Below are 13,786 nucleotides of genomic sequence, written 5' to 3'. Positions count from 1 at the left end.
TCACGCGCCAAATATTCGGCTAAGGTGCCCACTCCAACAATTACTTTGCGTAAATATTTCATAATTTTCAAATATTATCGATTGTGAATGATGATAATTTTCTTGTATGCTATCGTGAATCGCCTTGCACGTGATTTGATAAAACAAAAAGGAGACTGCAAATTTGTTTGACAAATGGCAATCGCCAATCGCAGCCAAGTTCGTTGTTAAGAATTTTTAGGAGTTTTTAGTTTTCCGACGAATTTCTTGGGAAGTGTGAAAGGTGTTTGTGCTGCTGTCGATTTAAGTTGCGAATATCTTAAAATCAATTTCGTGCGAATTTACGTGAAATAAAAAAGAAATGGCTGCAAGATTTATTCAAAAGATTGTGAGTGAGCGTGTTGCCATTAGCAATCCAAACTAAGGAAACTTTAATACTCATTTACTCCCTCTAACCATATATGGATGTTTATTTGTTGAAATTCCCTTTGCATCTTTTTTTTGCGTGCTGTATTTTAGTTGAAAAGTTTTGGAATTAATACCGCGCGTTATGGACAGGAGCAACTGACCGATGCAGCGACCAACGTCAAGGTTCGTCCTCTAGAGCGTCTAGCTCTTTAAATTAGCGACGTCCAGCGAAGTCGATGCTGCATCGCTGTCAGATTTTTACATAACACCAAATTGAATTCAAAATTTAGCAAATATGTATGTGCCATAACAAAATTTTTTTCTGCCAATTTAGGACAACTGCAAATAAGTTTGCATGTTTTTGCAGTGTCCCAACCAGTTTATGTCCTTATATATTAACTACTAAATTTGTACAAAAATGTTGACTAGCTATATTTTACGAACTAGAAAATTTTATAACCTCAACAAAGTACCGATGATATACGTTACCGTGGCTAATAAGAATCAACCCCACAGCACCTGCATCAGTTCGGTATTGTCGTACTGCAACGAAGCATATGCGGTTCGGTTTTGCCAACAAGCAGAGCGAACGTTGCAGCTTGCGTGGTGGACATAGATAGGCGGGAGACAGACAGACGGACGGCAAATACGACAGACCGTTTGGAGGCACTCACTTATGTAATATCAGTTGCTGTTTGAATGAGCGTATCAAATCAGATATGAGAGTGCGCGTGCCTATTTTCATTGATAAGCTAAACTAAGCGTCTAATGATAAAAGCGTCACTATTTGCATGTCAGTATTTAATTAGTAAAAGAGTTTTGTTTTTTTTTTCATTCATTGTTAAACATTTATAGAGCATGTAAATATTTGATTAGCAGATGTGTGCTTTTTTTTATATTAGCTAAATATTTATAGTTAGTTTTAATTAAACTTTTACTTTTGCAATTGCAGGTTAGCACTGCACCCACATCTGCACGCGGTTATGCATCAGGCGCCAGAAAGGTCACTCTAATTCCCGGTGATGGCATTGGACCAGAAATCTCAGCTGCTGTGCAGAAAATCTTTACAGCTGCCAATGTGCCCATTGAATGGGAAAGTGTCGATGTCAATCCTGTTATGGTAAGTAAAAACTTTGTATGATAGTCATATATCGTCCCCTCAGTATAACAATAGCCTATGTGCTCATAGGCTATTATTTTTTTTTTTATTGAATTTTTGGATTCTCCATCGTCGATTTTATATGTGGTCAAAATTTTCTCAAATTCTAGTTCCACAAAGTGGGTCAAAACGTCAGTCAAAAAATAATAAATATTTACAGACATAACGAGATTTGAGTGAGAGCTACTTTCGACAAAAAGTTTGAAATTCATTTTCTCAAAACATCAAAAAATGTATAGGCTATTTTAATACTAAGGGGACGATATATTCTTATATTCTAGAAAAAACAAAGGGGCAGATATTTTACAATAACTTGCGCAAATAAAATGGGTATCAGTTTGATGTAGAGAAGTTAGATAAAAACATTTTAGCTGCTCTTAGCAAATGTATGCCCGCCCATATGTATAAATCATATGCACAATCATGATTCAATAATAAAAGGTTTGCTCAGTAAGCAGCTTTCTCATTTCCTCTTGACAAATCGGCTCCCTTAGCAAGACACTGGGTTGCTAACTCTAGAAATTTTTATCAAAAGTGGAAGAAATGTAAAATTTGTAGTAAAAAAATTGTGCTTTGAAAAGGGTTTTTAAACACAAGAACTTGCTCGGTATGTCCATAACCAAAACGTTATGGAAAACATCCTGACATACAGCTTAAATCAGGATATGATAGCTCATCTTTTTGGGGCAATGAACGTGAAAGATGGACGTTTTGACAATTTGAGCCAGATGCCTTTTAAATAAAGGTTGGGAAAGTACCTACTAGGTTACTTTAAAAATGCATAAGTTACCAACAAGAGCTCATTTAGCAATACGTAATTAATCATAGATTCCGGATGGTAGATGATTTTTATGAGGAGCTTTTTTATGGCAGAAATACACTCGGAGGTTTGCCCTTGCCCGCCGAAGAGCGGACGCTATTACAAACAACATTTCCTATCGTTTGGAGTTTCATGACCGGGGCTTTGAATCCTTGCACTTCCAAATGGTAGTCACGCAGCAAACTATTTGACTACGGCAATTGCCGTCGATATAATAATAATTCAAGGTCTTAATACTTAGGTAATCACGAAGTATCTGATCAGTTTTGAATTTAAAAATTAATTCACAAAATATAATTTTGGCATTAAGTTAAACCATTTTTTTTTAATATCATACTTGGCAATTTCCGTTTATACTTTATATTTTTTTTAATTTGACTAAAAAAGGACTATTTTACTACCATTTTAAGCAAAAAGTTATTTAATATTTCCATTTTCTTCATCCTTTTTAAATGCGACCTTTTGTAAGGGAGTGTCAGAATTCTAATGTCATAAGTGAGCAAACCTTTAATAATTGAATCATGATGCACAATGCCGCTTTTTATTGCTTTGGTTTCTTAACTTAAAAATATGACAATAAGTGGGATTTTTTATTATTTGAAATAAGATATCTAGCAATTATTTTAAGCACATATTCGCATATAAACTCACCCGGGTTTGTGTGATTTTGAAAAGCAATTTTGCTTGTTGGCATTTGATCAGATCTATATGAATGTATGCATATAAGAAGGTTTACTAAGTAGCTACGAAATGTTTTTGCACACACTTGAAAGCAAAGAGATATCTGGTGAAACTGGAAATTTCTTGAGTCAACCTAAGCAAAAGTTAAGATAAGCACACCACTTTACGGCCCACACCACTTAGTAAGCCAACAACAACAACAACGGTCGTACTGAGATTTTTTATTATTTTTCATTTGAATCATACTGTTACTTTTCATTTGAGGTTATGGCGGGGATATCCTTCTTATATCATTCGCAATATTAAGTGAAGTTAATTTATGATTTAGGTAGCCATAAGGATTTGTTAACTTCAAAAGATTTAAAAAAATTACCTAAGTTCTTTTGGTCAAAGTCCATTAATACGATTTTTTTATTCAATTAGAATTTTAGAGGAAAAAACATAAAAGTAACTGACGCTGCTCGCCAGAGTAAATGCAAGATTTTATGCCGAACTTCATTTGCAATTTCCCTTTTACTGCAAATTGAGAATCCTGCAGTATTGTACTGCCTCCAAATGTCGCATTGGTTCGTTTAGAAGTCTTTTTTTATGACATTTTTATGACAGAAGTGCTTGTTGTTACAACAACCGAAGAATGCTGCTGAAGTGACAGTCCTTGGCCGGATGTAAATCCGGGTCGTTCCGGGCAGAAGTGCTCTTTGGTTTCTTTATTCATTGCCCAAAGCAAACCGAGCGCTGTCAGAAAAAGGTTCCTTCTTTATGTATCTGCTATTACCAGACAGTGCGTCTGTTTTTGTAGTTGATTAAATATATGTACGTATATATGTATACGCGTATATATGTATGCCGCCTAATGGGTAATTATATTTGATTTTATTTCAAGGCTAAATTTGTTTTCACAATTTTTTTTTACTTCTTTCAGCTTATAAATTTTTATATGCGCATATGTGTGCATGCGTAAGTGTGCAAAAATGTAGATTTGGCAGACGGAAAGTTTGCAAACACATAAACGGTAATAAGTGCATCACTTCTTGATAAGCTCGGACCAGCGTGAGCTGCTGTTGAATAGTAATTTTCTTGTTGTGTTTGGGGTCATTAATCCAATTTTTGTGTTTCTTTATTTATTTACGGTTTGATTAGTAGAGATTTTAATTACTTTTTTTTTGCTTTAAAAATTACGAATTTTTTCAAATAATGGTCTAATAAACCAGACTTTTTATTAGAGAGATGATTAAACTTTGATTTGAAATGGATCGCAAAACAACAGGTATTTTTCCAAGCACTGATGCATAGTTGTTTATTATATGCACTTGTGACCTAGAGAAATTGAAATGTACTACAGAGGCTAGGCAATTGCTACTGAAGTCCAAAACCGCAACAAGGTCTTCAAATCGCTTGCCGGTAGTATCAGGTCAGTCCATAAGTTCGTGCGTTTTTTAAAGGTGGTTTTAAAATTATAATAATAAAACAGATGTTTAAAGTATTTATTAATCAATAATATATTTTCCTTCATTATTTACAATGTCTTCCCAACGTTTAGGCAAATTTTTAATTCCCTGCTCAAAAAATTTTTTGTCCTTGGAGCCAGAATACGCTTCGATATCCCTTTTTATAGCTTCTTTTGAGGAATAGTTCTTGTTACTCATATGGGATTGAAGTCCACGGAAAAAGTGATAATCACAAGGTGCAATATCCGGAGAGTATGGTCGATGCGGCATTAGCTCCCATCCGAGCTCGTTCAGCTTGCCTAATGTTTGCCTTGCGGTATGAGGTCTTGCGTTGTCGTGGTGAAACCAAACTTTGCGTATATTCACTAAAGACGGTCGATTTTTGTTAAGTGCCTCATTCGGGTTTGATAGCTGGTGTGAATAATAATCAGCATCCTCATCTGGCTTGGTTCCAGAAGTTCATAATAAACAATACCGGCCATATTCCACCAAATAGACGGGAGAATCTTCTTGGGGTGAAGGTCATCTCTAGGGATCGGTTCTGGTGTTTCATCTTTATCTAACCATTGGCGTTTAAGAACTGGATTATTGCAAAGGACCCATTTTTCATCACCAGTAACGATTCGGTTCAAAAAACTTTCATCTTCAAGCCGTTGCAGCAGCTGAGAACACACATTCACTCTCTGCTGAAGGTTGGCAACGGAAAGTCTATGCGGAACCCATTTTCCCAGTTTTTAAACCTTTCCCAACTGAGCCAGGTGCCTGTGAACGGTTCCATGCGAAGAATTTAACCTCTGAGCTATCATATCGACTGCCAAATTTGGCTCAGCTTCCACGAGTTCGAGCAAAGCGTCGGAGTTAAAGGCTTCAGGACGACCAGCGCGCGGGGCATCCTCCACGTCGCAGTTATCACTTCTGAATTTTGAAAACCCCTTTGCGCAGTCCTTACACTCACGGTATCCTCTCCGTGAACAGTGTTTATTTCTGCAGCAGCAGTTGTTGCATTTTTACCACTTTTATACGCGTTCGAAGATTCCATTTTATTTTTTAACAACACGTGCGAATAATTTTTTTTATGTAAAAATCGTATAAAAGTGAAATTATGGGTAAAATACGCACGAACTTATGGACTGACCTGATACTTCGGGCAAAGGCAAAGAAATGTTGCTGGCGACATTTAAAGCAACTGGCCGGCCGGTTCTGAACTATGCTGCGCCTGTCTGGTCGCCTGAAACTAGTGATTTGCAGTGTATTAAGCTGCAGACATATCAAAATACTGCATTCAGGACAGTCACGGAATTCCTCCTGATGTCCCTCCCTCCTAAAACACCTTAGATACTAATGCTTCTCGTCAAGGAGCACAGTAAAATGCTCACCAAACAGTTTCTGCTTGAGTGGTACCGAAGGTTTCACCCCTGTAGACACCTACTAGAACCTTAGCCGCCTCCCATGCGCGTCAGGAGGCATCTCTTTAACTATTCTGACGAGATCGTGCACAAAACGAACCTAGAACTACTGGATCGAACAGTATATAGAAAAACGCTCATTGACATTCATCGGGAGACCCTCACCACCTTCTAACACTCCCGACATCTGTATGATGGAGTCTGAATCGGAGTCCAACACACCACCTATTGCAGATGAAGAGCTTCACCTACCCCGGGTGACCCGCGTACTTTAGCAGACTAATGTCCTACCTATCCAGGATCGACCCCGACATACCCAACTTTTGTCCAGCATGTGAAGGCACTCCGCACGATACTAACCACTTTTTCACATGCCCCATCAAACCTACGGGTTACATATTCTCAACTTTTAATTCTGATTAATTTAGTATTGCAAGGCCTCCGATTGTATATACAGTGGTGGTCACGATTTTAGCACACTATAATGCAGTAACATTCATTTTGCGTTTATTGCATTCAAATAATCTAGCGGCAATATTTATCCCTGGCGGGTCTTTGTAGAAAGGAGAAAGAGAGGCCTTATAATCAGAACCTTGTTTTTTTCTCCTTACTTATTAAAACTGGTTTAAATACAAGCACCCTAAAATAATGGAGGACACGAATTTAGCACACATATGGATATTTTCAGAGAACAACGCTTTAGTGAAAGAAAAACTTATTATTTAGTTGGATATCCACCACTCTTGAGAACAGCATCGCATCGGCGTGGTAGACTTTCCACTAGGGCAGCACATTTCGTCTGGGGTATTCCATACCAAGCAGTTTTAACCTCCGACCACAAATCGTTCAAATTCCTCGGTTTCACGGCTCGAATATGCTTCTCAACATCATTCCATAAATTCTCAATCGGATTGAGATCCGGTGATTGAGCTGGCCACTTTAAAACACTAATTTTGTGCTTAGGATCATTGTCATGCATGAAACGCAATATTAAGGGCATATTTTCCTTCGCATAAGGAATCATGACATCAGTTAGTATGTTTTTGTAAACATATTGATCCATACGCGAATCTATTTTGTGTATGGGTGCAACACCTCGCCAGGAAAATGATGCCCAAACCATGACGCTTCCACCACCATGCCTCACCGTTTTTAATGTGTAGCGAGGACCATGTTCCTTATTTTGCGGTCTCCAAACATATTGTTTCCCGTCAGATCCGAGACGACAGAACTTCGATTCATCGCTCCAGAAAATATTTTTCCAGAAATTTATTGGTTTATGGATATGTTCCCTTGTAAAGTTCAGCCTGGCCTCCAAATTTTTTTTTTACACCAAAGGTTTGTGTTGAGCTATGCACCCAAGCAACCCGTTTTCATTTAAACGCCTTCTAATGGTTTTGGAAGAAACATTTATTCCATATTCCGATAAAACTTGCGATTTTATGGCATTAGAACTCTTAAAAGGGTCTGTTCGCGAGGCTTTGCATATTAGTAAATCCTCCCTAGCTGTTGTCTTTCGGCGGCGGGGGCGTTGTTCTACCTTCTTAAATGTCTTATGGCGCTTAATATGAGCAAGAGCATTATAAATCATTTTGCGTGAACACCTTAAAAGTCGGGATATCTCAGACACAGAGCTCCCAGAAGAATTCATACGTTGAATTACTTCCCGCTGCGCTTCGGAGCACCAAGAACCTTTCGCCATGTCTCACATATTTTTTTTTTCACATTAATTACAATCAACATAATAGCTAAAATATAAAAACTTACCATAAAGTTCAAATACTTAGAAAAAATTTAGTGGGAGGAATTATTTATGTGCTAACTTCGTGTCCAGCTCAAACAAGCAGCTCTTGCACTCAACTGAATTTTAAGAAAAAAATTGCAAAACAAATGCTACGGATTATAACGGTTCTTTTTATTTTAATTGTAAACAACACCCAGAGAACAATATTCGTAGTGAATTGTCGAAAAACAAAGAGGAAAGTGGGACAGTGTCAAGGTTGTGTATAGTGTGCTAAAATCGTGACCACCACTGTATATAATTGGCGCGTACACCCTTTTTGGGTGTTTGGCCGAGCTCCTCCTCCTATTTGTGACGTCCGTCTTGATGTTGTTCCACAAATGGAGGGTCCTACAGTTTCAAGCCGACTCCGAACGGCAGATATTTTTATTAGGAGCTTTTTCATGGCAGAAATACACTCGAAGGTTTGCCATTGCCTGCCGAGGGGCGACCGAGATTTGAAGCTACGTTCTCTCTGTGAATTCCGAATGGTCCATTTGATATCTTGGGGTAGTGTTCTCTTAGTAGATGTTGTTCATTTTACTTGTTTTTGTTGTAATATCAGAAAACGGTTTGCTGTTGTTGTTGTAAACAACACCAAGTAGATATATCTGAAAACGTTTTATTGTTGTAAACAACATAAAATGGTTGTTCTTGTAATATAAAATGGTTCTTGTTATTGTTGTTGTGACATCAACATGGTTGTTGTTATTGTTGCAACATCAAAATGGTTGTTGTTGTTGTAATATCATAAAATTGTTGTTGTAAGTTCACAAAATGGTTGTTATTCTTGTTGTTGCAGCATCATAAAGTGGTTGTTGATGTTGCTGCTATATCATAAAATTGTCGTTGTTGTAGCATATGTAATAAAGTGTGTGTTGTGTGTTGCATAAAACATTCATCACGCATACGGTTTTAAGTAATGTAGCCGCGTGTAAAACTCTTTCGATACCTCTGGTACCGTTGTTGTTGTGGTTACTGAAGCAGTTCTGCCAGGACGGCGTAGTCACCGGCGTCATCGTCTATCGCATCTAACGGTAGTCTCAGTAAACATGCCGTTTGAACAGGTTGGGCCCGAGGAAGAGGAGGGGTGTTAAATTAGTGGGTTTAAAGGGGCAAGGCAGCCGGTTCTATGTACCGGAATGACTCCGGCTTCTCCCAACCAGGCGCTGCCGCACCCTGTAAACTAGCCCTGTCTAGTGCGCTGAACCTCACACCCCTCTGGTGGTGTATACTCGAGGAGCAGTCCCTTTAGCCGAATGTGTTGTATGTGGCATAATAGTAAATAATGTGCAATTTGTTGCTTTGATAACAGCTGCTGGCATAAATTAACAAAATGTGATAAAAAAAGAAATTATTTCAATAGTAGGTACACCTAGACAGGCTTTGGCAGGGAACACTTGGCAATGATAAATTCAAAATTATGGCTACTGTTAGGCGTTATCTTAGTTGTTATAAATTCTATTATTATTATTGTTATTGTTGTACGTATAATTATTAGTTGAAGCTTTATTATTACTGAGTGTTGCTTAGTGTTTTAAGCCATCGTTTGACGCAACAGGTCATTGTTCGCTTCGCGCTGTTACGCTTTTCCATACATGAATGGAAAATTAGTCGTAGAGTTAGAAATCTATACTCTTCATCTACATACGTGTTTTAGATCAATGAATTCTGATATCACAAAAAAATATAAAATTTTACTTCAACTGCCCTCAACTTCCCTCGAGCTCGTAAAAATACTCTTCATGTTGTGTTCTAAAGCTAAGGCTGAATGGCATTAAAGAATTAATAGTGGAAATACTGCTTAAAATTCTGAAATTTAGTGCCTGACAGGCGGGAAGTGTTAAGCAGAAATAAGCTGTTTTTTAACGAAAGCCTATCGATACATCTTTCAGCTTAATTTGTTTTGCATTTATTTATATTTCGAAATAAAAACATATTGCAGTAATGATAAAGAGCGAAGTAAATCCTTATTAATAATTGTTCTCTCTCTCTCTCTCTCTCTCTCTGTCTCTTATAGGGCCCCGATGGCAAGTACGGTATCCCACAAGCTGCCATCGATTCGGTGAACACAAACAAAATTGGCTTGAAAGGTCCCTTGATGACACCCGTCGGCAAAGGTCATCGCTCGTTAAATTTAGCTCTGCGTAAGGAGTTCAATTTGTACGCCAACGTGAGGCCCTGCCGCAGCCTTGAGGGCTACAAAACCCTCTACGACGATGTCAATGTGGTGACCATTCGTGAGAACACCGAAGGTGAATACTCTGGCATTGAGCATGAAATTGTTGATGGCGTTGTGCAGAGTATTAAGCTGATCACCGAGGAGGCGTCGAAACGTGTCGCCGAATATGCCTTCCAATATGCCAAGGCCAACAACAGGAAGAAGGTGACCGTAGTGCACAAAGCCAATATCATGTAAGCAAAATCCATATATGTATCTATGAAAATATATAGAAATGCCAAATAATTAACTAGCGATTTTATGTTGTTACAGGCGCATGTCGGACGGTTTGTTCTTGCGTTGCGCGCGTGACATGGCCGAGAAATATCCGGAAATTCAGTTCGAAGAACGTTACTTGGACACCGTGTGTTTGAATATGGTGCAAGATCCTAAAAAATACGATGTGCTGGTATGTTTAAAAATAATCCAGATATTTGTATGAAATTTTAGCATTCCATGTGTCAACCGCTTCGACAATTCTAATTACATTCCCACGACCCGTATTAATATCTGGCCAAGGACTGTCACTGCATCAGCATTCCCCGTACATACCTTCTGCTCAAATATGAACGAGACGGCATCAATAAAACGGTCCGCGGATGACATATGGCAAAAATAAATTTTTTGTTTTTTGGTAGGAGCTTACATAGCAAATTTCAGCGTGATATGTCACATAGTTTGTTTTCTGTGCTACCGTAAACAAGTCAAGCTCGAGTGTGTTCTTCGAATTTAACGATGGAAATTCAAAGAATTTGTTTGAAATTTTGTTATTCCAACAAAATTTCGGCTTCAGACGCCTTAAAAATGTTGCAGACAACCTATGGGGACTCTGCTCTATCGCGTGCACCTGTTTTCCAGTGGTACAAATCGTTCAAAGAGGGCCGTACATCAACCCAAAAAACCACGCCAAAGTCGCTCAAAAATTAAGGTTATGCTGACTGTTTTTTCGATTACGAAGGTGTGGTGCACTCGGAGTTCCTTCCGCAAGGCCGATTGGTTAACGCTGAATATTATTTAGACGCTTTAAAGCGTTTGCGCGAGAACATTCGTCTTAAACGGAAGGAATTGTGGGACAAAAAGTCATGGTTCTTGCATCACGATAATGCACCAGCTCACACATCACGTCTTGTTCGCGATTATTTGAACAAAAATAATGTTAATATCGTTCCGCAAGCACCGTATTCGCCTGATATGGCTCCATGTGACTTTTTCCTGTTTCCCAAGCTCAAGTTGCCGCTCCGTGGAAAACATTTTGAGACAATTGAAGTCATAAAAGAGAATTCAAAGAACACACTCGAGCTTGACTTGTTTACAGTAGCACAGAAAACAAACTATGTGACATATCACGCTGAAATTTGCCATGAAAGCTTATAACAGTCCTACCAAAAAACAAAAAATTTATTTTTGCCATATGTCATCCGCGGACCGTTTTATTGATACCGTCTCGTTCATATTTGAGCAGAAGGTATATGGGGAATGTTTATGCTTGTATAACAACAACAACAGTTACAATTACAATTAATTTTATTGTACATTTCAGGTGATGCCCAACTTGTACGGTGATATTCTGTCTGATATGTGCGCTGGCCTGGTCGGTGGGTTGGGTCTCACACCATCCGGCAACATGGGTCTTAACGGCGCATTATTCGAATCTGTAAGTGACTGTTAACCCTCCATTGGATACCTTTTTTAAAACCTTCAGCTGGGCACCCGGGTCTGACCTTTTTTCATCCTGTTCGAGCATCCTTTTTAAAAGATTATATCCATAAATCGATAGAAAATAAAATTTTTGGAAGCTCAAGTCGTTAGCTCTTATAGAAATATGTTAAATTCACGTCCAAGGCCGAAATAGTATGGACAGACCCGGGTGTCCAACGGAGAGTTAAAGAAAACACACATTTGAATTGTATATTTTTGTCATGCAGGTTCACGGTACTGCCCCCGATATTGCTGGCAAAGATTTGGCCAATCCCACTGCTTTACTGCTGTCGGCTGTTATGATGTTGCGACACATGGAGTTGAATGAACATGCCGACAAAATTCAGCATGCTTGTTTCGAGGTGATCAAAGAGAGCAAATATTTAACCGGTGATTTGGGTGGCAAGGCTAAATGCTCCGAGTTTACAAATGAAATTTGTGCTAAACTGTGAAGTGGTGAGCCAAACGCTTAAGGTGAACGTGTACGCCGTGTCGTGTATATTCGCCAGTTTCTCATTCGGCCAGAACAATAAATTTTACCCACTGCTGCTTTACCCAATATAATAACTAAAAGGAAATATAAAAACCTATAATAACTAACTAAAACTTAAGTATGTATGTAAAAACAAACTGCTTGAAATGAAAGTATTGTGCGTTCGAATAGAAAAATATACACACATATGCCATAATGTGTAGGAAATTTAATACGTACACGAGTTGCTCACCTAAAAATGAGATAGCAAGAAACAAAACAGAAACAAGCCAAGCTATAAATTACGTTAGCTATCCATACACATTTAGTTCACTTGTTAATGCGTCTATCATCGTACTATAGAAGTATTCATTTAAATTTTTATGATTTCTTTCATGTTAAAATTGCCAATCAGGTATTTAGTAATTAGATTACGTTTATTAGTCAATATTTATGTAAAGATATTTGATTTAATTTTATGTTTAGTTATCGCCAAGGGTCATTTACCTGCTGTGTACCCTTACAATAGTTTTTAGTAAACTCAAAAGCGTAAACATTTATTTATTTGCCTTTTGACGATATTCAATAGTATTGGATGAAGAGGCGCGTGCTTGCAAAGCACACAATATCGTAAATTTTCATTGAAAAGCAGTGATGAATTAAAATTATTATTTTTGTCAGAACAATATTCAACAATAGAGAAATGTTCAGACTTCAACAACAGTTATTATGAATACTACAAAGTGTTGAATATTAAGATACACCAATAAACAGTTATTAAAAATTGTAAACAACTAAAAATAGTGAGTTTGATTTTGTAAGGTGATATAACTGAGTTCGTGAAACAAATCTGGTGCATTTATGAGTGAGCTAATTTTCAAATAAACGTTGCGTTTTCTAAGTTTCTAAAATTATTTCTGATTACTTGAATTACAACTGAGAAATTGAAGTGATGCGGTGAGGATGAGATTCAACGCACTGGACACGACTAGTTTACGCGAGTCATTCTGGTATGTGGGTCGGATGGGAAGAACAATGCGGCCGAAGATTACTTCTATGAGCGGCTAGAACGCTGCCCCCGCTACGACATAAAAATCGTGCTTAGCAACTTAATGTTAGGGTGGGTAAGGAGGAAATCTTTGGTCCAACAGCCGAAAAATTCAGGCTGCACAACGAAACATCCGGTAACGAACAGAGGCTGATCGACTTCGTTGGGGTCCGAAACATGGTAGTCTGCAGCACCAGATTCCACCTTAAAGCTACGTGACTGTCTCCTGATCGAAAAAGGCGAAACCAGATCGATCATGTTGCGATAGATGAAAGACAGCTTCCCGTGTTTTAGATGCACATACGATCCGAGGACTCGGACTCGGATCGTCCGATAACTCTCCTTTCCCCAGTAGTGAAGACTTTTGAAGCCCTTCTACTTCCACTCTTTACGAAACACCCCAACCTCACATCAGCATGGTTTCCGAAGAGTGCATAGCACCACCACGGCACTCACCGTCATTAGCACCCAGGTAAACCGCGGTCTCAACCAAAACCGCCTCTGCGAGAGGACTGTCCTAGTAATGTTGGGCCTAAAAAAGGCTTTCGAAACAGCCACGCCACGCTACTAGATGACATTTTACAGTCGACACTCCCGCTAGGGCTGAAGAGGTGGACCGCGAACTATCTGAGTGGTCGTTATTCGTCAGTAATATTTCGAGACCAA

The 13,786-nt window shown here is 38.5% G+C and overlaps 1 protein-coding gene across 2 annotated transcripts; it reads left to right on the top strand.

Annotated features, from left to right (window-relative positions):
* The first annotated feature begins 210 nt into the window (after positions 1 to 210).
* Positions 211 to 12,873, top strand: LOC129239542 (probable isocitrate dehydrogenase [NAD] subunit alpha, mitochondrial). Of its 2 annotated transcripts, XM_054875101.1 has the most exons (7): positions 211 to 367; positions 499 to 570; positions 1,340 to 1,507; positions 9,702 to 10,096; positions 10,176 to 10,311; positions 11,443 to 11,556; positions 11,828 to 12,873. In XM_054875101.1, exons 1-7 carry the CDS (start codon positions 341 to 343, stop codon positions 12,050 to 12,052), a joined length of 1,137 nt encoding a protein of 378 aa, XP_054731076.1. In that variant the 5' UTR covers positions 211 to 340; the 3' UTR covers positions 12,053 to 12,873. The 2 variants fall into 2 exon arrangements, with proteins under 2 accessions (XP_054731076.1, XP_054731077.1); XM_054875102.1 differs by lacking the exon at positions 499 to 570 and having other exon boundaries at positions 216 to 367.
* Positions 12,874 to 13,786: the final 913 nt, after the last annotated feature.

The sequence above is a fragment of the Anastrepha obliqua genome, chromosome 2 (genome assembly GCF_027943255.1).
Source record: "Anastrepha obliqua isolate idAnaObli1 chromosome 2, idAnaObli1_1.0, whole genome shotgun sequence".
NCBI lineage: Eukaryota > Metazoa > Arthropoda > Insecta > Diptera > Tephritidae > Anastrepha > Anastrepha obliqua.
This window is presented reverse-complemented; position numbering and strand designations above follow the sequence as displayed.